The sequence below is a fragment of the Fundulus heteroclitus genome, unplaced genomic scaffold (genome assembly GCF_011125445.2).
Source record: "Fundulus heteroclitus isolate FHET01 unplaced genomic scaffold, MU-UCD_Fhet_4.1 scaffold_106, whole genome shotgun sequence".
NCBI lineage: Eukaryota > Metazoa > Chordata > Actinopteri > Cyprinodontiformes > Fundulidae > Fundulus > Fundulus heteroclitus.
The window spans coordinates 43,082-67,252 of record NW_023396519.1 but is presented as its reverse complement, the minus strand read 5'-3'; the positions used below and the strand labels follow the sequence as shown (position 1 = coordinate 67,252).

The following is a 24,171-nucleotide window of genomic DNA, read 5'->3' as shown; positions in this document are numbered from 1 at the left end:
GAGCGAGAATAATTTCAAAACCTGAACCGGGTGGTCTTTAGAGCCTCTGGTCTGCTCTGTATTGAACCATGTGTATTAAACAAGCATCAAAGCGCCCCTCATTGAACTTTGCATGGACTAACAGCTTCGGGTCTGGAATGCCTACCGCAGAAATAATCAAAGACATCCCTGGCGAAGCAAAACAAGAGTGGGCAGATCTCAACAAGTGCCCAACCAAAAGAACTAATGAGCTGGTAAATGTGGAAAGAAGCCTATTTTCATATGTTAATGCTAAATTTGTAGTGCAGGCTAGTGGAAAAAAAGCTTAACTGCACATGCTGCCTCTCCTAAAACAGGAAGGGGAGAAAAAAGGGGGCTATTTGTGAGAAAGGGAGGTGTGTCATTATTGGATAGCTGGAGTTTTCTTTTCTTTGAGGTAGAACACTGTCTGACAATCTGAGCCAATTAAAGAGCACTGAGCTGTGACCTTCGGGCCGTGGAGATGAAAACAAGCCTGTTCAGTAAACACTGTGACTGCCCCCTCTCCACTGTTATGCTCCTGAAAAAGCCAAGAGTCTTCATTAATATGCCGGCTTTCTTCTCCCTAAGAAAAGGCCGAGGGGTTGTGGACACTAAGTAGCATTGTGCTCCCCTGCGGGTTTGGGCAACCTTGCAGTGGTGGCGATTGTAGCGGGGCGGCTCCAAGTTGGGTTAGGGTCCTCTAAGCACGCTGAAAAGAACCAAGCTTATTACACAACCCTGAGCCATGCTCGACTAGATGAGAAAACAAAAAGTACTTTGAATAAGTAAAAAGAGAACAGGATACCATCTGCTTTGGGGGTTAAGCTCCCACTCAGACGAAAGCAAAGATGATTAGAGGGCAGCGAGAGATGGAAGGAAGGAAAATGTGCGGCAACTGAGAGCATATGCTGCAAAAAATTTAAAAGAGAATGACCAATGGCGTCACTTTGCTAACACACTGCCCTATGTAAAAAAACAAACAAAGAGAAAGCATCAAAAAAGCTGCTCCAGTTGGGAGTGTGTCACCTTCTGTCTTATTTTAAGTATTTGTTATCATTCCATACTTCATCCAAGTGAGACAGCCACCGCCGTATGTAAGGAGACAACTGAAGAGATTAAAACAGGAGTCGGAGCGCCGAGATGCTGAGAGATGAAAGGAATAAGTGAAGAGCTGATTAAGTGAAGGAGTGAACGAGGAAGACAACACAAAAATAGACATGGAAGGGAATAATGCAAAAGAGGCCTCCCTGTGTGTGACCTACATACCTGCTAAACCTGCTGTCAGTGGTGGCCTGCTCCGCTCTCATCACTCACTGAAATACTTTACATAATCTTTAGACTCCCCCCGCGCTGCTAGAGGGTCCGCTGCAGGCAGCTGCCCGCTGCTGTTTTCAATACCTTTTGTGGTTTCCCACATCAAGGCAGAGGCTGTCTTGCTGGGGAGCAGCGAATATAGCGCTACACGGTGTGGCTAACCACTGTGATGCATTAAAATGGGACACACACTGCTGAGGGACGTGGAAGAGCGCTGCGTTCGCTGGTTTAAGGGGTTGCCTCTCTGTTTTTTTTTTTGTCACCTCAAGGTTTTCTACATTAGATCCTGGATTGGACTGGTCAATATAATCAAAGCGTCAGTTTTCACTGTAGAGAAAACAAGAACCCAGGAAGAGCATCTGTCAGTGAAAGGTCAGCGAGAGAACAGGCCGACTGATCGACCCAGCTGAAGCACCGAGTGAATATGTCACCCGGCGGAGTTTGAAACTGACAGAGCGCTTCCTCTGGATAATCAAGACTTCTCATAAAAACCAGAACCAGTCATAGGTTTCCTACACCATAACATAACATTTTGCATTATGACTTTCTATGATCGAAAGCAGTTTTCTTTCGAATGTTTTTCTCCTATTTTAGATCCTAAAGGCACAGTAAAACAGCCAATTTGGAAAATACGCTGAATGCAAAGGATATAAGAAGTCCTCAAACACATGTTTAATATCATTTAAGAGCTTTTTCATCTTTAACAGGACATATCCTGCACAATTCAACTAAAAACTACAAAAATGTAAAACCACAAAAAGCAACAGAGACCACGCTGCATAAACCTCCACTTTGTTCAAGCAGACAAGTCTGTTTTGTAACTCAGTTTTTTGAGTTCACACTTACTATTAATTAGAGCAAATTCCTTGGTGGATTTTCTTCATTTTTGCATATTGCATATTTTTCTTTATATTTGCATCCTCAATCAATCCTTAATCTAACGTAATAGTTTGCAGAGAGGTTACAATGGATCCCTATTTTACATATTATCGGTCAAAAGGAATAACTTGGCAGGCCAGATTCTTAATGTGTAGCACTTACGTTCTGCACATTAACAATCTGGGACTACTCCCATCGAATCCATTTAGGGAAAGGAGGGAATTTCAGCAGAACTCTCTGAGCTGATTGGGTAAAGCGACAACCAAAACATTGGTTTTAGCCAATCACAGAATGAAATTAAAACATAAGGAGCAGATGTCACGAGAAACCACAAGACGGTAAGCTAGTCAAAGCACTTTTTGCTGTTCTATCAAAGAAGAAATTGTGGATTCTTACAAAACAGATGTGATAGCAGCAGCTGTGCATGCATCCTGCTCTGACATGTTTATGTTGGTTCGGCTGTGCACCAGTAAGTGCACTTAAACCACAATACTGTAACGTGACTGGCCGTTTTTGGTTCAGACGCAAACAGTCTTTATATTTGGGCCATAATTCTGAAATGATGGCACAAAAACAACACAGCTCATCACCAATAAAACAATACAGCTATAGTGGAACACGCCGGTGGCAGCACCATGCTTTGGGTTTTTCTCCAAATGGAACTGAGAGTTATTTGTCCCCGAGTTAAAGGAAATTACAAACTTTTCTAGATAATTAAAAACCTTAGATATTAGGAGAGCACATTGTATTGCAAATAATCACTGAATGCAATATCAATACCACAAAGAACTGCCTGGCCTCCAGTAAATATGAATTATGTTTGCAACACACACTCAGGGTCTCTATGTCAGTAATATATGTTAATACCTTATGTTTATTGCAGCAAATGTTTTATGAGTGTATTAATCCTAGAAGAAACTTTAATCTTTACCAGAAGTTATTTGTTTTATTGCCAAAACAGCCGCTCTAGCCAGATGCAACTTTTTCAATAAACCATGTTGTTAAGATGGAAATGATGAATTTCATTATTTCCAGGGGCTGTATAGGGTTCTCACAATATGTCTATGCTTGGAGGGAAGCTAAAGCAGAAAGACATTACCACTTTTATCAAAAGGCATATCAATATAATTACATTCCCCAACACCATAGCATATTACATATTTTCCTGATATTATACAACTCCAATTTCAATGCATTGGGATGGCATTAGTATTCAATTGCATGTATATAAAGTGAATTAAACTGTTAATCTGTTAGAAAGGTAAGGATTGATTTAATTTGTCTGCATCACAGTGAGTCCAATAAAATATATAAATCAACAAAATTATTTATTATTATTTTATTTTTGACTTCAAGAATTGAGGAGTAAGGCAGAAAATGTGAATTACAGTATTACCTAGTCAAGATGTGGGATACTAATAGGCTCTCACCAAAATGCTAAAATGAATCACAAGGTGCTTCAGGAAAGTGTTTCTTTTAACAGTGTGCAGATTTATGCAACCAGGTAGTTATTTCTGTAGACTGGTTTGTATCTAAAATTTCAAGAGGTTGAGAATTAGAACCATGTTGTATGTTGTTTTTAGCTGAATTGGCTCGAGCATCATATCATTCCGAGGCAAGCCAAACAGAGATCACACACTCAAGTAATGTTTTATCCATTTGTGTTTGGTTTGTCAGGATGTGCGTGTACCTTGTTAAGACCTTCCCGGGTTTACAAACTCCTCTGGTCAGGAATTTAAATTCCTTTTGGGGATATTTCTGGTTCCCAAGTATGGTTTAAGCCTCAGGTTTGTATTAGGCTGTATAAAATAACCAGAAATAAATGGATTGCTCTAATAAGGATAGCTGTGCAGGCGTGTTTCTGTGTGAGACGTATTCCAGACCTTTCAAAAGCACATTTGTTGCTAGCTGACAAATTCTGCCTGTGCATAGAATTGATTCATTTGTAATTCAAACAGTGGGTTGAGACAGTGGAAGAGAGCTGATCAAAAGAGGAGCTTCAAAGCAGAACAGAAAACTGTGTCCCTTGCAGCCTGTTAGATGCAGCCCCGTCTCTTTGAAGCCGGATTCTGGGCCATAGGTGACCGGCGTAATGGACGGTATACACATTGTTGGTCTTGTCTCGGCAGCAAAGAGGACCGGAGTCCAGTGTTTCTCATCAAAAAAGCCACATTACAAGATGGGGATAGCGGGTGCCATCTGTAATAATACATGAATTGCATGGCAAACAAACAAATTAAGTATAAAACAAAACAGCCAAAATTTTAGCCTAACATCACTGTCAGCCTGTGCTGCCAGTTACTGAATAGTCACTATAGCAACAAAAAGCCTGCCACATGCATATTTATGACTATAGTTTTCCTGTCTGTGCTGTTTGGAGCTTTTCGTTGCATTTGGCGCTTTTTTTTTTTAACTCTAGCATACATGTAGTATGTTGATTAGTTTGTAACTGTAGCATGGTGTGTTCTCATTTACTCAATATTACAGACTTGTTCTCAGTCAATGTACATTAATTATGGTAATATATTATTCATGAGGTCATCTAACCTGGTATTGGTAGTGTGGGCAGGAATCAAGTCCTGCTCAAAAAGGAAATCAGCATCTCCAAAAAGCTTGCCAGAAGAGGGAAGCATGAAGTGCTCTTATTTTTCTTGGTAGACGGCTGATCTGATTTTGAATTTGATAAAACACAGCAGAACAACACCAGCAGGTGATATGGCTCCCCTAATCCGTAATCCAGGTAATCCATAACCTGAATATGTGTTTCTGGTGGCTCGTGAAGCACTTGAAGCACCCATTTTGTGTCTTACCCTCCTTGTCGAGGCTAAAAATAATATTTCTGTATTTAAATCCTGTTTATATGTCATATAAAACATCTTAAGAAAATTTTAAGTGTAAGATGCAATCTTGAGATTGATCACATGGACACACTATATTAAAAATTTCACTCTGTTTTGGGAATTTCACTTTTTGAGTTGAATAATCTTTTTTTATTCTACTTTTTTTAGAAGTTATTTTAGAATTGATGCTATGAATAAAGATTTTGATTAGAAACATCTGTTTCTCTTAATGTAATGCCAGAGTAATTGCTGGATGATCCATTATTGCTTTTTTTTTTGTTTGTTTGTTTTGCTGCAGTATTTAAAACTGATCAAACTCTTAAATAAAGACATACCATTAATTATGTTATCATTAGATATGTCTAGAGTGGAAAATACTTCTAATTTTATTCGTAACAGAGCCAACAGGAGACAGGATCAGTTTGGCATGGCGTAATCTGAAATTATCAACACAGTTTAAAAGAAGCCATTAAATGGAGTTGAAGACAGAGGCGAAAGGCCAAATGCAATTCAGCGATAAAAGCTGCTTAATAGGGATAATGATAAGACTGTGGGTATCCACTCATGGCACTCAGGCACAGTGCTTCAGCTGAGCTGCGACTGCTCCAGCGAACATTACTTAACTTCAAGGTCTGTAAAAAAAAAAAAAAAAAAAAAAAAAAAGAAAGAAAAAATGTCTTTCAGCCATTGGAACCTGGTTTCCTCTGGAGCCATATAGTGTTACAGTACAAAGTTTTATGCCAAAAGTTAATTGTATGCTGACAAGTCACTCCAGGAAAGTGTTAATTTCCCCTCAGAATCAGACTTACATCACCAGCACCCCATCGTTCACAAAGTGCTCAGACAAAAGGCCACAAAACAACCAATTAAGTAAATCCTGAAATCCTTTTTGCCTCTGCAGATGAGGAAGCATAAATGCTGAGCGCATTTCAACAAAAAAATTCAGGGCCAAACATACCAATGAGTTCTAAAGGATTATTCCTGCTGGTAAAAGAAAAAAAATTCAATTGGATTTACAATGGATTACTTTGTTCTTAATGCTCTAACAACAAAGAGGGAACACAAAGGGTCGCCACGTCGTCATAGTTTGTTCAGACTGCCAGTGGCAATCCTGCAAAGGAAGAGCTCACGGTGCCATTTGCACTAAAACATATCCTCTGAGGAAGTTGAATACTGAAAATCAATAATATGACACAACAAAAGGGATGGAACCAATTCCCAAGAAAGTTATTAAAAGGAGGTTTTTGCCCATCCACCGAAAAGTATTTCTGTTTGTGGATCTTAGACAGTAGAGAGCTTTGTGTGCACATGGGAGCACACCCCATTGCCCTCGTGGAGGCAGCTGGGCTTTCTGTCTGAAACTTGTAATACGGTCACCTCTAAGTGGTTGTGGTACAGTTACACTTCTTAATAAAATAGATGTTATAGTCCCACTCAAAGGATTTTTAAACAGATTTTTACACTGGAATACCTGATTACACTCCAACTCGTTTTATGCCAGCAACATCCTTAGCAAGTCATGTTTATGTCTTCTGTAGCTTCTGCTTATAAAAAGGTTTTACACATTATGTTATTGATCTATAAAAATATCTGGGTTTTAAGTCATATTGATGTTTCTGAGTGGTTGTTGTAACATTTAAAATGAAGAAGTAAGTTTAGGAAGCAGGGCTTTTTCTGTAGATTTAGTCAAGATTTAAATGATCAACAAGTCATATCAAGAAAAAGTAAATATACTAGCGTTAGCAGGCAATTCAGAAAATGGCTCAACATAAGGACATTGTCAGCATGAGACAGGTTTATTGCCGGCTGCATGTATGAGTCAGAGAGCTATCTCATAAAAAATAGTAATGTCTTGCAGAGACTTATTTTTGGACAAAAATGCTGTTGCTCTAAAGAAAAAGAAAAAAAGATAGAGGGTGCAGCATCAGAACAATGGTGAATGAGTTAATACTAATGTGGTGTAGGATGTCAGTTTACTGTACTTTCAAGCCACTGAGATTTCTAGCAAATAGACTCAATGGCTAGTTTATCACGTACACTTGTTTAATACCTTGTTAAAGGTGCGTTCACATTGTCGGCACAATATCGCCACTTTCGCTTGCTGCAGCTCGCCTGACATTTCTACAAACATTTGTGAAAGAACAGGTCGCGCTCAGGAGCTCAGAGAACTCCAGCATGGTTTCGTGATAGGATGCCACCTGTGCAACAAGTCCAGTCATGAAATTTCATCATTTCCTAAATTTTCCACAGCCAACTTTCAGTGGTTTTATAACAAAGTGGAAATGATTGGCACCAGCAGCAACTCAACCACTAAGTGGTAGGCCACATAAGCAGATGGAGTGAGGCTCACAGTGCACAGAGGTCGGCAACTTTCTGCAGAGCCATTCGCTGCAGCCCTCCAAACTTCATGTAGCATTCAGATGAGCTCAAGAAAAATGCATAGAGAGCTTCATGGAATAGGTTTCCGTAGCCGAGCAGCTGCAGCCGAGCAGCTGCATCCAAGCCATACATCACCTAGTGCAATGCAAAGCATTGGTTGCAGTGGTGCCAAGCTGGCTGCCACTGGACTCCAGAGCAGTGGAGGCATGGTAGAACACCTATGGCATAATTTAGAGCTGAGACTGAGAGCCATGCCTTCTTGTTCAACATCGCTGTATGAGATCATAAATGAGCTTCTGGAAGAATGGTCAAAATTTCCTATAAACATACTCCGTAACCTTGTGGGCAGCCTTCCCCGAAAAGTTGAAGCTGTTAGTTACAATGTCAAATTTAACCCTATGGATTAAGAATGGGTTGTTACTTAGGTCACTTAAGCAAGTCAAGGCAGATGAGCGAATACTTTTGACAATATAATGTAGGTGCAGAATTTCTCGTAAACACCATGAATACTTGGCTGATGAGTGTTCATACTATAGTTTTTAATGAAAGAATTGGGACTATTAACTACAGTACAGGCAGATGCAAGATCTTACAGGACTCTTAATAGACATCCTACATACTGCATGAGCAGCATTGACTGCTAGAACAGGGGAAAACATAGTTGGTAACTGGATATATATTTACTAAATCATAAAGATGACAAGGTGTAAAAAAAAAAAAAAAAAAAAAGGATTCTAAAGGCAGTCAAAATGAAGCCAAATTTATAAGAAATCTTGTGATGTTCCTCCAAAGTTTGTTATTCCAGTAATTTTACCATTAAAGTTGTGAATCTCTGATGCCATTGACAAGGGGAAAAATCTATTTTGTTTATTAACATTCACATAATTAACTTTGGATCAATTGTTTTGATGATGCTAATTAAAAGTATGTCAGTATTTTTCCCATCTCATAGATTTTACAGCCAAGATGTTGTCTTTATATGTTTTTCTAATGATTATGAACTCTTTGAGCCTGGTTTGCATCTGACCATCACCCTACAGCAACTGTTCTCTCAGCAGCATTAAAGGATCTGTTTTAATCTCATAGAGAACCTGCACCAGGGAGCAGCTTGATCAAAGGTAGGAGGAACAGGGAGGGCTCAGATCTTCCAGATAAGAGGGCAAATATTGAGGAAAATCTCTGCAAAGTCCCTGCTGTTTTTGTCAGATTTAAACCAAGTTGTCTTGCTGAAAGACACATTAAACTGACCAGCAGTCTAATATACTCTACCATCAAAAAGCAACCACAAAAATGTAAATGCTTTATATTTGAAACCTCCTAAAAATATTTTCTTGGGAAAAGAACCATGAGCTATACAGACATGATTATACAGAATAAAATCTGTGTGCAGCCATTGAGTCTTACCTTTGAAACTAAGACAAATGCTATCGATTCCCCAAAGAGAATCTCACTGCATGAAGGAAAAACAATATCTGCTCACAACTCAGATTTATTTATTCCTAGCTTTAGGCGGTCTCATTTTAATTTATGGGTGTTGCACTGAGCTCAGTGAAGCGGCTGCCCACTCTTGCAAGTCACCAGAACGAGGAAAACACAATAACAATGTAGCTCCCATTTTCATTTTAAAGTATGTCATGAATATTCATACGAATAGGCTGCCTGGATTCTGATTCAATTTAGGGGGCCTTTTATAACATCCCAACTATCATAGAATCTCACAGCTTGTGCAGAGCGATATTTCATCCACATGGTGCAAATAGAGGAGAATGCAGCATAATTTAAAATATCCAATGTCCCTTCCTCATCTTCTTTACATATTTTTACTTCTCAGTCATTCTAGGAAAAAAAAAAAAAAACAGAAATCTATTTGATATAAATAATTTCCAATCTTGTTTTTGTCGCATGCAGAATGAAAAACACCAGGTTGACTAAACGCTTGGAATTAACTGCATATTTATTTGATAAAAAAAACCTGCTAAGTAAACAACAGATGGCATGGTTTGGTAATAAGAGCTGATGAAACATCAGCAAATGACCTGAACAGAATCCGACCATTTTGCTCTCAATATGAGGGAGTGTGTGCAGAATGAGCAGATTATTACATTAACACATTATATACTGATGATAGAGGTGAAAATGAATAAAACATATAAATGTGTCTTATTCATCTTTGTGTTATTTACTGCGACTGAGTTGGGACTGAGAGATTTAGCTGTGATACACACTGTGGTGAAAGAAGCTGGGTGTCTTGTGATGGAGGTGGTTGGAAATGTGCAAATTTAAAAAAAAATTAGAGCACAGTAGAGGTTACGACCACAAACTGCTAACTATTTTAATTAGGATTTTATACCCAGTCCAACCCAAAGTAGTACATAAAATAAAAGTAAAAATACAGTGATACATGGTTTTTAAATAGTTTTACAAATAAAAAATCTGAGAAGTGTGTCATGCATTTCCACTCAACTCCCTTGACTCTGAAACACCTTAAAGGTGAAACATCATGCAAAAACCACATTTTTAGCCCTTACATACATTTGGTTGTGTACTTTTTAGGAGTGCTGGAAAATTGAATGCAGTCTGTTCAGGTGCTCTGTAGGTATCTTGATGTTCTTTTGGGGTAATTTTCTCTGTTCTGTAGTACCTTTTTTTTTTTTTTTTTTTTGCTGTAAAGCTGCTAAACAAGGTCAGGGACTTCTGGCTAACCAATTTCGTGAATCCACCATTTTCAATTTTTTACTGTGATTTTGTAGTCCAAGCTGAAGGATGCTGAAGTTACAAGTGGATAAACGTTGGCTTATTCATTAAACCGTCCCCCAGTGTACTACAAAGATGGCTGAAGGGAGCGGAGTGCAACACTCTGTGATTTAAAGAGACAGTACCAAAACGAGTTGCTCTTAGACACACCTCAGAACAGGGATGAAAAGGGGAAATATGGGGGTAAATGAACTAAGAATTCAGACAAAGGCATTGCAGTTCCACTTTACATAGACCACAATTTAATGATTTCAATGTGAAAAGCATGATATGTCCCCTTTAATAAAACCCAGAGCAACCAATGCCCTTTATAAGTCAACAAATTAGTTAAAGGAATCCATATGTGCTACTCATCTCATTATAAATATAGGTGTTCTATGAAGGCCTCAGAGCAAAATACTGATGAACAAACAGCCTCGTAAAGACCAAGCAACACAGCAAACAGCTCTGGGATTAAGTTGTGAAGGAGTTTTAAGCAGTTAGATAATAAAACAATGTCCCAACATTTGGACCACTGTTCAATCAAACATTTGAAAATGGAGAGAGATTAAGGATCAAAACTTGGCCTTCCACCAAAACTAACCGATCATGCAAGGTAACCTTTAATTAGCCAAGAGGATCTTAGTAATTATGGAGGAGCTGCAGAAATTCACAGCTCAGGTTGGAGATTCTCTTAATGAACAACTGTTAGTCTTGCAATCCACCAATCTGGCCTTAATGAAAAAGTGAAATTCAAAAAGTGACTGTTGAAAGAAATCCATAGGAAGTCCAGTTTAAGTTTATTCCAAACCACACAGGGGACACATCAAACATGTGAAAGTTTGGTCATATGCAAAAACAATTCCTCTGAACGCACCATTGCCACGCGGTGTCAGCATCATGCAGTGGGACTGTTTTTGTTCAGCAGGGGCAGAAAATCATATCAGAGTTGATGGAAAACTGGGTGGAACTAAACAGAAATCCTGGAAGAAAACCTCTCAGAGGCAGCAAAATACACATTGAGGTTAGTAGTTAAAGAGTGGCCAGAGGATGAGACATACTAATTGAGCCTTTACTGTGCTCGTTTTCAAACTTGACTGTATCAGAACTCATCTGCCTTGCTGTGTTTCTCTCCTAGATGAAGTCACTAAAGAAGCTTCTGACATTACATTGTTTATTCTCTCTCACATAGTAAGTAAGAGGAGTTTTCCCCTCCACTGTTGCTACATGCATGCTTGGTATGAGGAATTGCTGCAAAGTCAACAACACCACTGTGGCTACAAGCTCATTCAGGCTATAAGTCAATGACCTGATGCAATCTGCTGGGTTTACTAAGATAGAAAAGTTTTTTTAAGCAGTATGTCTGTATGGTTTGATTAAATTGACATTGTAAAGTGTCTTGAGATTATGTGTTGTGCCATGTGTGTTAAATAAATAAACTGAATTGAGTTGAATTTGATGCATTTGTGTAAAACATAAAAAACATAACAAAGCCCAGTTGTCTAATAAAAGAATCTTACGTATTCTTTCATAAAAAGAAAACAGTTTCACAAGAATTAAGCGTAAAATTGGCTCCAAGGTGCCACTAATCAAAATCATTCAACTAATCAATCATGGTCTCGTTAAAAAAAAGCACATTTTTGGGCAGTTTGCTATTAAGAGAAGAATTGCTGCCCATCAGTCTGAGAAATATCATTTCACAGAGGGGATATTTGTTTTGTTGAATTCATAAAAAAACTGAATGTTTCAACAAGTCTATGTTGAGGTCATACTGTGCAGTCTTCTAGAAAAATTACAAAACCCTAACAAACACATCTGAGACTCTACAGGACTGTCACTGTGCTAAACCTTAAAGGTTCACAACAGAACAATTAAAAAAAAAAAGGCTTGAATGGCTTATTTGTAAAGGTTGCCCGGAGGAAGCCTCTCGTCTCTCCTCAGTTTTAAGCATCAAACATGCAGGATTAAAAAAGCAGGAAAACTCAATTTTCAAGACAAAGTAAAACTGAAGTCTATAAAATGTCACAATGTGCCCACACACCCTGTCAAAAGCAACAAAAAGACATTTAAGAAATGTAATTGCCTCATAGCTCCATGTGACATGAGTCAGGCTTTCACATGCCAGTAATTACATGCCCCTTCTCCCTGCTGTCTCAAACCACAAGTTTACATATTTTGGACTCGGCTGAATATAAATCCTACGATGAAGCCCCAATTCAAACATCTGCTGCTGTACTCCATCTGTCCACACTGGAGCTGCCTTGTTTTCAACCAACTTCGGCTCGTCTGCCTCCGCTTTCTAGAAACATTCTGACTTCGGCACTCCTCATACATAACTGGGTAGGCTACCCGGATGAAATTCTGTCCTTTGGGGATTTTATCTGTAGCATCTGTGACAAATGTGACGTGAGTGACAGTAAGACTCTTGTGAGAAGTGCACAGGCTTACATCCGCTGCCAGTGCAGAGGGGTCTTTCTGATCCCTCCATCCACTCAAAATCTGTTGAGGTTAATATAACCTATGAAACCCAAACTGATTCATGTCTCAGTATAAACATTGATCTGATAAGGGTGGGTGGGTGCTTTGGGGAACGTCAGGGGCTTTATCCAGCACAAAAACAGATGTGAACTGTTCTTTGGCAACCTATTAAAAACAGAGGCAACTTTGACAGGTTTTTATTCTATAGCACATTCTTTATGCTTTAATGTGTAGGCATCAGATCATTGTTAAAGTGTGTCGGAAACTCTTTTCTTTTCTTCTTCTTCTTTTTTTTCCTTTCTTCTTCTTCTTTTTTTTTTCTTTTCAAAAACACGGTCCACCGGAAAAATGAAAATCAAACATGGTAAAATCGTTATTCTGGTACAGAATGCTAAATATGCTGCTTTAATTTTCAAAGACTAAACATTATTTTAACGCTGACTTCTTTCGTTGTTTGCTTGTGGTAGTCATGTAAGAGAGGGGTTCCTGTGTGTTATTTAATCTCAGTTTTAACCATCAGACTAAAAAAGATCCAAATGATCATCCAAAGTTCTGACTTCATAATGTCAGTTTAATTGTGGAAAATTTCAGACTTTTCGACTTAATAGAGAACATCCAAGTTTTTTTCTCGCAAACTTGAAATTCATCTACAAAAAATATATTACCTATTTCATGGCCAATAAATTATTTTCTTTAATCTGCAAATGGCCTCATACAATCTTTTCTGGGGGAAACAACTAGAATAAAATCGTATTAGGTGTACAAGAATATAAAACATTCCGAGAATAAAGTTGTATATGAGAATAAACTCATATTACAAGAATAATGTCACATAGTTGTTTGCAGAATCATTTCAAAGTTCTGTTACTAACAATTTGATGCTAATGTGCCAAAAGATATGTGTATTTGTGGGGGTTGCAGGCTTAAAAGTTTGGGAACCCCTGATGGAAGCACCCTCTTACAGTCCTTCAGCTGTGCGTCATTGTAAGCAGGCTCTGCACAGGTAAACAGAGAGTGAGCCGAACTACCAAAAGAAGTATCAGCTCATGCTAAATAATTGTTGTGCAAGAAACTTTTTTTTAATGTTAAGCAAATATAAACTTCCATGTGTCGCATTTTGTTGTTCAGTTGCAATTTCTCCTGCTGCCAGCAGACAATAAAAGCTGTATCTGCAGTAGTTAAATGTCTTGGTTTTTTCGTTTAGTATTAGTATAAATTTACAATGTTTCCAGAGGCTGAAGCTAAATGACTAGTTCGGGAGAGCTGAGACCAAGTGGTCTTCTACCGCCCTAAAACGACTCCAATCACAAAAGGCAAAGGAGGTTTATTTGTATAGCACGTTTCAGTAACAAGATAATTCAAAGTGCATTAGAACATAAGAAAGAAAACATACAAAGGAAAGTAGATTGCTGTTGTAGCAATACGTAAAGTTGTATTACAAACTTAATCTAATGATGTTTAATGAATGTAATAGCAGTTTATAGTAATACTAGTGAAATGGTTGGTTATTTACCAAGTGGTTGATTATTCACCAAGTATCTGCTTGTGTGATTCTGGGAATAGAAGATCCGAAGTGTTTCCACTCAAAGTAAATACCTAAAGGTGCTTTTAGACCAAAAGATCAAGTACGGCACAGCACCTACACTTGCATTAGGGAGCGTGCAGCTTGATAAAGCCTGTGCTGTGACGCACTCTGTCGCAGCCAACAAACAGGAGATATGTGTCAACTTCCTGACACTGCAGAAAGTAGCGGATCAATGTGGAAACAGCTCTTTTACATGCCCCAGACTGCTCTCATTCCGCCTCATCAAAACACACCTGGCTGTTTGTCGTCTAATCTAACTCACTATAGCAGGGGCAGTTCTGCCATAGATTTTAACGAGTAACAAATGGATCGTCAAAGCCGATAGCACCGCAGCGATGCACATTAAAAATAACACAGGAAAAACAAGAGGCAGTACATAATGTCATTTTGAAAACTCTGCTGTGGAAATTCGGGATCACCACTGCCTCTTGCTGCAAGTTCAGTGCCTGCTGCTTCTAGAAACAAGTCTGGGAGCCACATAATAAAAAAGTGTAAATCTTAGGGACTGCAAATTATAAGAAAAATCAATAAAATTTGGATAGTGAAATGTTATAGACGGGGATAAGTTTAGGATTTTCTTCACTTCAACTCTTTCTTGTCTATCAACACGATGTCCCTACAACTCTCTTTGAACTTTAGGACCTTAGACACTAAAATCTATGCATTAAGGGCATAAAAGACAGTGAAAATGTGCAAATGTTTATTGAAAAGAACAGATCAGGCCTTTGAAAGTCATAGCCCATTAATACTGTCTCTGGGCAGTCCTTTGTGACTGCAATATTACACACAATGATTTGGATATGATAATAGTGATACGATATGTAGCGGCACTCTAGTACAAAGCAACAAAATTGTAATTTATTTAAACTGCCATAAGATTTCTACTTTTTATACAGCGTTATTATTGTATCAGATAGCTGATCTGAGCAAAAAGGCTCGACATTTACTATTTTTAGTAAATGTCCCACACATGAAGGTCATTGATGGCCCACTCCGACCAACATCCATTTGCAGTGTAAAAAAACATTGTCTTCTGTGTGTCTAAAATTCAATGCAAGTGTAGGGATGCTTTAAAGGTTCCTGAAACAGATTTTTGATCGGAGTTGTTTAAAGGATGGAAAAGGTTTGGTTTGGTTTAGCCCTGTCTGGGATGAGCTGTTAGCTTCAATCTCTCTGGGTTTTATTCTACCTGAATGCATTTAAGAGTTATCTACTGAAACTGCTTGTAACTTGTTAACAGAACCTTGCATAAAAATCCTGAACTAACCTTTCAAAGAAATTATGCTTTTATTTTGTTATATTATTATTTTTTGAGTAACTTGAGGTTGATTTCTCACGGTATTTGTGCGTCCACAACCATATGAGAATCCATCTAGTCAAAAACGGTTCGGGCCAATCACATTGCATTATTTTGGTTTAGAGCGGAGCATACAACTGTGATGAAGGCAAGAGCTGCTGAGCCCACAGCCAAGCCACAAAGAAACATGGTAGTGCAGGACGACACAAGGAAAGCTTCTGCTATTACATCTGTCTTGTTAGAATCCATGATTTCATCTTTGAAAGAAGGATAGCAAGAAGTGGCGTGACTAGCGTACCTTCTTGTGGTTTCTCATGACGCCTGCTGCTTACAACATTTTCATTTGATACCGTGATTGGCTAAAGCCAATCTTTGGTAGGCGGGCACTAGGTATCGCTTCGCCCAATCAGCTCAGATAGCTCTGCTGAATATCCCTCCTGTCCCCAAACGATTCGATGGGAGCAGTCCCACATTGATAATGTGCAGAACAGAGAGTGCTGCACATCATCAATCTGGTTTGCCAGATTATCTTCAGGTAACGGAGTCAAATATTTCACTCTCCTTACACCAAAGTATTTAAGAGTCACAGATGCCATTGACTCCTCCAACCTCAGTCCCCAGAACAGACAGCCCAGGACAAGTTTACTCCTTGTCCCGAATCACTTTGTTGGCATAAAAGTGTAACCAATTAGTAGCAGAGTCATACCGATGATCATTCATAACGTGAATAATCTTAGTAACGCCATATTCTGCTTGATTTATTATTAATTCCTCCCTCCACTGTGAGGCATTTCATGACTGCTCTCAATTAGGCAGCTTTAACTTCCACAGGCATGTGTAGGCAGCCTGATTACAGTTATTATTTTTAATAAAAGGTATTGGCTCTGGAATCGTTTGGCCTTGTCTTGCGAATAGCTGGTTACGCATGGCTAAGCTGTTCTCTATTGGGCTGCATGAGCGTTAATATCTGAAACAGTTCAGGCAGCAGTCTGGCCGAGGCCCCTACTTTTCTATACAAAATGCAATCTGCCAGCAATCAGAACTGACACTACTGTTTACTGCCTGACAGTCCTGCCAAACAGTACACAGCTCATGGTATGCAAGACAGTGACAGAAAGTGGCAGGCTCAGCCAAGACAGTCAACAGGCTGGAGCGACACTTTTCAAGGAAGGAAAGCCTGTATTGGGGGGTAGGATATATTCTGCTGGCTTTTCACAGAGGATGGAGAAGGTTATCTCAGCTCCATCAGGACCGCTCACTCTTTCCCCAAATTAATTGAAAGTCAGTCGAAGGGAAAGTGAAACGTAGGAGAGAAAGTGACTCCAACCTTTGTGTTAGAGCAGAGGTGGAAGATGGGCAGCCGGGGTTTAAAATTCAAACCTTTAATGCTCAGGAGAATACGCTTAAGGAGTGAGGAGCCACCAAAAATTGGGAGTAAATAAAGACGGATGTGTGGTAAGAAACATAAACCTCAACTAAGATGAAAAAAATCATATACCAAAGATGGCTTGGAGAGCCAGAATAAATAAAGATTAGCTACAAAGAAAACTGTCCAGATGAGACATTTGTTAAAAGACCTTTTCTGATCCAAATTACTTGATATTTCTAAATCTCTTTCTCAATAACAACTTTTTAGCCTCTCTACTTTGTGGGTTTCAGTCCTGAATCAAATTTTTGGTAATATTGCACAGTAATGACACAAAATTACTACCCGAGTCAACTTAAATACACGCTGTTGGGTTTGTGGCGAAGACAAATAACCTCTATTAGACTTTGGCTACACCCACAATACTTGTTGTCAAAAGACATTAAAAATGATGCAGCTTTTTATATATATTTTTTAATAAACGTGTTTATTTTATTTTTTTTGCTGCTGTGTTTCATAAATATTTCCTACTCAAAACCGACAAAACCATAGAAGGGGAAAAACACAAGCTGTCAAGTTGCTTCTTCGCAATTGATCACAATCAGACTGACAGGTTAGCTCTACACTACACCATTGCTATACTGGACTTGTAAAATGTCAGTACTATATCTACTTTGCATGCACAAATAGGAGTATTATACTAGGGCAGGTAAGACAGAACTTAATGTTAATCATTTAACAAAAAATCTCATCAGTGAAAGGATTATTTCTTCAATAACACCATAAAAATCATAAAAAAAAATAAATGCTCATTTGACATAGAGTGAAGCAATATTTGTAAATTTGCAGTTTTTTGTTTTTTTCACAACTATTTATAATTATGGTCATCATTTAAATGTGAATATTACATAATATTAAAGGAGAAAGGGTTGGGAAGGGTTATAAAGGGTTAGAAAGGTCAGCAAATTCAGCAACAAATGAGAAACAAAGTCAGTGACGTCTGTAAGACTATAAAGGGTTACAAAGCCATATGTAGGGCTTTGGGACACAACAGAGCCACTAGCCACAAATGGAGAAAACACAGAACAGGGGTGAACCTTTCTAGGAGCGGCTGCCCAACCAAAACTACTCCAGGTGGGCACTGACAACTCATCCAGGAGGTCACAAAACAATCCAGAGCCACATCTAAGTCACTAACGGCCTCACTTACTTGAGCTAAGGTCAGCGCTCACAGCTCAACAAGAAAGACTCTGGGTAAAAATGGCTTTCATCAGAGATTTCCAAGGCAAAGATCACTGCTGAAGTATGGATAATTATTAGCTAATGGCACCATGAATTATGGCCTCAAATTGTCAAGACAAGTGTGCCAAAATGCCTTCATGTGGAAGAGAAGTATACTTTAGAGAAGACCCGGGGAATAATCAAAGATCCCTCTCTGCAGCCCTAACCCCGGTGAAACGGTAAAGAAGACTAAGAGCTTTTCTTGAAACCAATCTTTTCTTAAAGCCCCACACACATTGAATGCACACAAATAATTTGTTTTTTATTTTTAAATAACAATCAGTGTGACATTATGTTACTGAAACTAACAACGTATTTATTTGAAGCTCTTCGACACATCGTTACACAGATCAGTGTGACAGGCGCTGTTTAACAGTTTTGATTATTATCGCAAATTGTTGACGTGCTGCTTCAAGCGTCTCCACCATAGCAGCTCTCTGAAATGTGTTTTAGGCTCCCAGGAGTGTTTTGTACCTCCTGTAGAAGATGCTGTTATATGGGTGGTTGAATAGACCGAGACTGATTTCAAAGGAAATGTAGTGTAACTTACAGCAGGAACAAAACCCACGGACCATTGTAATTCAATACACCAGCGCACAGATGGATCAAATTGGAAACAAAAATCCCATCAATAAAAAGTAACTCATTTAAAAAGGGCCAATCGGTTTATATTAAATGGGACCAAATGAAAGACAATCAGATCTTACCTCCCACCTCCATGCTAGCGTTTTGGGGGTCGTTATCTTTCTCTGCGACAGGTTGCTCTTGCTCTGCCAGGAACAAATAAAATATGTTGTCTAATTTGCTACGTGTGTGACATCAGCTGCAGCCTTCACAGAACAGCCTCGCCATCCGTTTGCTTAAGTGGGTAATTTGCTTTGTGCCCTGAGAAAAAGAATTGATAGGAACAATATTTTCTGCTGTACCGAATCTGCCGTTAGAAACATACCTTTGTCATCCTCCTTATCTTTGCTGGTTTCCTTTCCTTTATCGTCCTCTTCCTTCTCGTCGATGGCCATTTCCTTGTCTTCCTCGTGCTTTTCGTGCTCATCATCATTCTGCTGTTGCTCTGACTCCATATTAGTTAGATTTTCATCTTGAGGGAAAATAAATAGAAACAAAGAATAACTAAAAGGAAGAGAGTTTTGACGGATTAACTCAGGCATTTGAGAGTCAAAAAACTTTCGCATGAAATCTTTCAACATGTGGCAGAAACACAAGCTCATACTCTATCACTGCTGGCAGAAATCCATCTGAAACATTTGCACAGTAACACTTTGCTCTTTTTTTTGTTTGTTTGTTTTAATGGAGGTTGACAGATAAGAAAACCATCAGACAAAAAAAAAAAAAAAAAACGTAAGCGGGAGAAATATTGGCTGCAACTTTTGGTTTAACAGCACTAGTGGCTCTTTCTTTTTTTTTCTTCAGTTTTCACACAATAAGCTGACAGGAAAGGGGGTTCTGAGAGAGAAGGGAAGACATGTGGCAAAAGGCATCAGGCCAGAATTGAACCCTGGTCAGCCGCATGGAGGACTAAGGCCTCCATATATAGGACGTGCTCACTACCCATGCGCCATGGGAGCATGCCCCTAAAAGTCAACTTTTGTTTTTTACCTTAAATGTTGTACAAAAAGGTGTCTCCAGAATAAAGTGGTATAATGCTTTTGTGGATATCAGTGAATGGAAAAGGCTCATGCTTAAATGTAGATCAAAGTGATAAAATGTGGTGAAAAAGCACAATATACGCAAGTGCACAAATTAAAGGGTTTCCTGCAAAGGTATTGGCACCCTTTGAACTTTTCCGTCACGCTGTGTGCATTCTGTCCCTTTTGTGCTGAATGCAACCAAATGCCTACAGAAATCATAGTACAATGAGTCCACCTGTGTGTTATTTAATCTCAGTTTAAATCCAGCTGTTCTGTGAAGGCGTCAGAGCTTCGTTGGATGCATTAGTGGACAAACACCATCAGGAAGTCCAGACTGATCAGGGAGAAAGTTAGGGAAAAGGTTTGAAGCAGTTACAGGTTTTAAATAATATCTCATGGTTTGTATATCTCACATAACGCTGTTCAATCCACCAGCTGAAAGCAAAATGAGTTTGGCAATACTGACAACTTACAAAGACACAGCTGTCTAACTAAACTTCCAGGCTGGGCAACGGAGCATTACTCAAAGAAGTCACCAAGAGGTGCATAATAGCCCTGGAGGAGCTGCAGATGTCCGCAGCTCAGGGGGAGGAATCTGTTACCAGGGCAACTATTTGCTGTGCAGATTAGAAATCTGGTGAGAGTGGCAGGAAAAACGCCATCGTTGGAAGAAACGTCTGTCTCCAGTTTGCCACAACCGATGTAGGGAGAACCAGCAAACATGTGGAAGAAGGTGCTCTGGTCAGATGAGAACAAAACAGAACTTTTCAGGCTGTATGGCGATGCTAAGTGTGGCGGGAAATGCTGCACATCAGTCTGAACACATGGTAGCATCACGCTGAGGATGCTTTACTCGAGCAGGTGCAGGGAGGTTGTTCAGATTTAATGAGAAGATGGATGAACCTAAATAAAGGTACGTAACCTGTTAAATGCTGACCGTGTCTCACCCTGAACATACACCAGAGATGCAGGGGAATGGTTTAAACCAAAACATAATTATGTGTTAGAATGGCCCAGTCAAAGTCCAGACTACACTTGGACATCTGTGAACAGAGACGCTTTCAATCCAGTCTGACTTAGCTTGAGCAGTTTTAAAAAGCAGTATGTGCAAACCTGGTAGAGACATACCGCAGAAGTCAGCTACGACTGCAGAGAAGGCTGGTTCTACCAAGTATTGACTCTGTGGGCTGAATATATTTCCAAGTCACAATTTTCAGAATTTTTTTTTTTTTAGTTCACAACTATGTGGCACTTTTTGAACTATCATATAAAATTTCAAGCAAATGCAAGAAAATAGTGGCTCCAATGAGACCAAACGGCTGAAAAAAGGTTCAAGGGGTACGATTGCCTTTGTAAAGCGCTGTAAAGAGGCATTTCTGTTAAATAAGTCTTTTTTTGCTCTTAACTCCCCGTTTGTGTCTCATGAGAAGGTAATTACACATCCTAGATATTGGATAGCATCCCAGGGCAGCGTTTGCTAGAACTTGCTCACAGAATGCCTCCAAAATTCATGCAGAGAGAGGCTCTATCTGTCAAATCACTGTCAATGGCATGGGATTTGAATAAAACAAAAACAGAAGAGAGATGAGGCGCCGCTCGCTGCCAGTATGCAAATGCCGAATCTTAATTATATACCAGCAGCACAGAGGATATTCGAAAAAAGAGAAACGGATCTGGCTCAAAGTTAATGGCTGTCAATGTGGCAAAAGAAAATGCGCAGACACACATATATATATACTCGCTGCCTTTACGTACAGCTTTTAATGTTGGTGCCACAAATCACAGCAGAGCTTTGGGATGTTCTACACTGATGTATATGGAGATCTGCATTTTAATCGCACTGCTATTTCTTAATTCTAACCAAACCGTCCATGCAATAGCTTTATCCTTTAAGCTTAAGAGGAAAAAAAAAACCACAAAGCAGAAAGCATCCTGCCAGTAAACTTGTATAATTTGTACTTGCAAAAGAGATACCAAGCGGTTCAACAAGCTACTTTATGGGACGTGATGGTGAGTGTATTGGAAAGCTACACTCAAAAGATGATCACATCGGATCAAACGCAGTTTGCCGTGGGGTTTGGACTCCAAACTGTACTATACCTGGGGTTTGACTCGCCATCTCTACATCTCCCTCGTCTGGTCCCGCTCCTACAAAAAACAGAAAAGGAATTCAAATGAGGGGAAAACATTCAGGTTTGGTGCGAAAGCTGTGAGTCGAAATGACTCGGCTTTCCATATCACCTCAAAAAGACTTTTTCAATCCAACTCTTTGTACAGCTTTGTCTTTGTACTGCAGTATGAGAGCAATGGAACCACAAAGACATGCATAAATTAAGAGACAAAAAAAAAAAAAAAAAAAGAAAAGAGAAAGAATGTCACTTCTAAAGCCATACATAATTGAAGGATTTCTTTGTTCCAAGCGTGTGTGATAAGAGAAGTTTTTTTTGTGTGTGCCGTACAGGAAGGAAAGGCTGAGCAGAGACGAATATAAAATTCAATTTTTGATGACAAATGACATCAAGAAGCATTGGTGGAGCGGAGAGACTGAGAACATGTTTTAATGGTCCGTGGAGCTGCATTACCATCGTCATTCTCCTCTTCGTCAACGGCTTCCTCTTTACCTAGAAAAGAAGAGGAAGGAGCTGTCATACATTAACACAAGCATGAATGTGAAAAATGCAAGCTGTTCATAACGGGAAAACAAAGCAACCAGTCACACTAATCATCAGTGTTCATCTTCTCTCTGCAAAGGACTCATTTTAGTGAAGCTGACATCACAGTTTACAAAGTGCTTCACAGAAAAGTTTGTGCTTTCAGTCCTGGTTGTTGTCTCAGTAAATACACACGATTATAGGAGGAGGGTTGAAAAATTCTGGGGATTTTTAAATCTAGAAAATGTCAAGGGGATTAATGGGAATTTGTGATAACAAACCCAGAATTTTAAATATTGAACGTTGGCTCCATGATAAGGGATTCTAAATGAAGTTGGAGAAAATACTTTTTTTTTATTTATGATTTATTTGTGGGATTTTGGTTATAACAGATACATATTACACCTCATCCATGAAGAGAAATTAATACAAAGATTAATTTTGTAAAACTAGGTACTAACAATGAAACAGTTTACCCCCAACTCCCACTCCCTGCCCCCTTCCCTCCCTTACAGAAAAGTATATGAAATAGAGTATAATGGGTTTTGACACAGGTAATCTCGGTAGTGATAATCTGATATAGGCCATACATGCCTTCACATATCAATGCATAGACAAATAGTACCTAAATACAAGCCATGCATGTTCATCGTTCACAAGGACAAACAAATAACACAAAAACAATTCCCATAATTAAGTAATAATAATAATACTACATTAATCTTTGGACAGGACAGCCTAAGTCTTGCCATCTAGAAATCTAGTCTTTATGGAAAAGAGGCAGTAGGAAAGCCGCTGTTTGAATAGCTTATAAGGAGTCCCATTTTCCAGGGACACTTTAAACATGTGAAAAAAAGGTCCTTTGTTCAGATGAAGCCATAACACACCATTCCCACGGAGAAATATTATTGATGACAGCCTCATAATTGTCCAGCAGCACAACACCTCTAAAGATACAGCCTAGTCAAAGCCCAAACCTAAATCCAACTGAGAATATGTGGCAAGATGCAAAATTGGATCTTTGCATTTGCTCTCAAACCAATTTGACTGAGCTTGAGCTAGTTTGCAAAAAAAAAGAAAGGGCAAACCCTTCATCCCTCTAGATGCCTAATGCCGGTACAGAGACATACCCCCACAGACTGAACACCTTAAATTGCCCCAAAGGTTTGTTTAACAAAGTACCGATTCAGGATATGCACACCGCACTTTTTAGATTTTTGTTTCAACCATTTCCATTTCCCAATCATGCACTACTTGATGTTGGTCTATCAGAGAAAATCCAAACAAAACACATTGCAGTTTTGGGTTGTAAGTGACAAAATGTAAAAAGGTTTAAAGGGTAGGAAAACTTTTGCATGACACTGTATGCTGTCTGGGTAGAACAGTTACAGTAATAAATGCGATGATAGGTCTCCACCATTTAAAAATAAAGCTGTATAGTTAATGGAATGTATTACGAGTTTTATGACTCAGTATATAACACTTGATTTAGACTTAGATGCATAGTTTACATGCATATCATCACCACTCTTAAAGTCTGGAGACACATCTCCATCCCCCTTTGGTTAACATATTCTAACAATATGCCAGCATAAAAGGTAATATATGCGTATACATTTTTACAAGACATTAATCCGCCATCATATCTGCTACTCTCATCCTCCTTGTCCCTCTTTACTTGCTCTTGCACTTTCCCATTTACGCACCCACATAAACCAATGA

General features: G+C 39.0%; 1 protein-coding gene across 1 annotated transcript in view; it reads right to left on the bottom strand.

Moving 5' to 3' along the window:
- The window catches only part of LOC105934718 (mono-ADP ribosylhydrolase 2), a 63,675-nt gene that overhangs the window by 14,584 nt on the left and 24,920 nt on the right, over positions 1–24,171 (bottom strand). Inside the window, exons 4-7 of the mRNA XM_036128666.1 lie at positions 22,381–22,419; positions 21,899–21,946; positions 19,102–19,248; positions 18,860–18,922 (exon numbers count right to left, since the gene is read on the bottom strand). Coding sequence (XP_035984559.1) covers positions 18,860–18,922; positions 19,102–19,248; positions 21,899–21,946; positions 22,381–22,419 — 297 coding nt within the window. The remainder of the gene's footprint in view (positions 1–18,859; positions 18,923–19,101; positions 19,249–21,898; positions 21,947–22,380; positions 22,420–24,171) is intronic.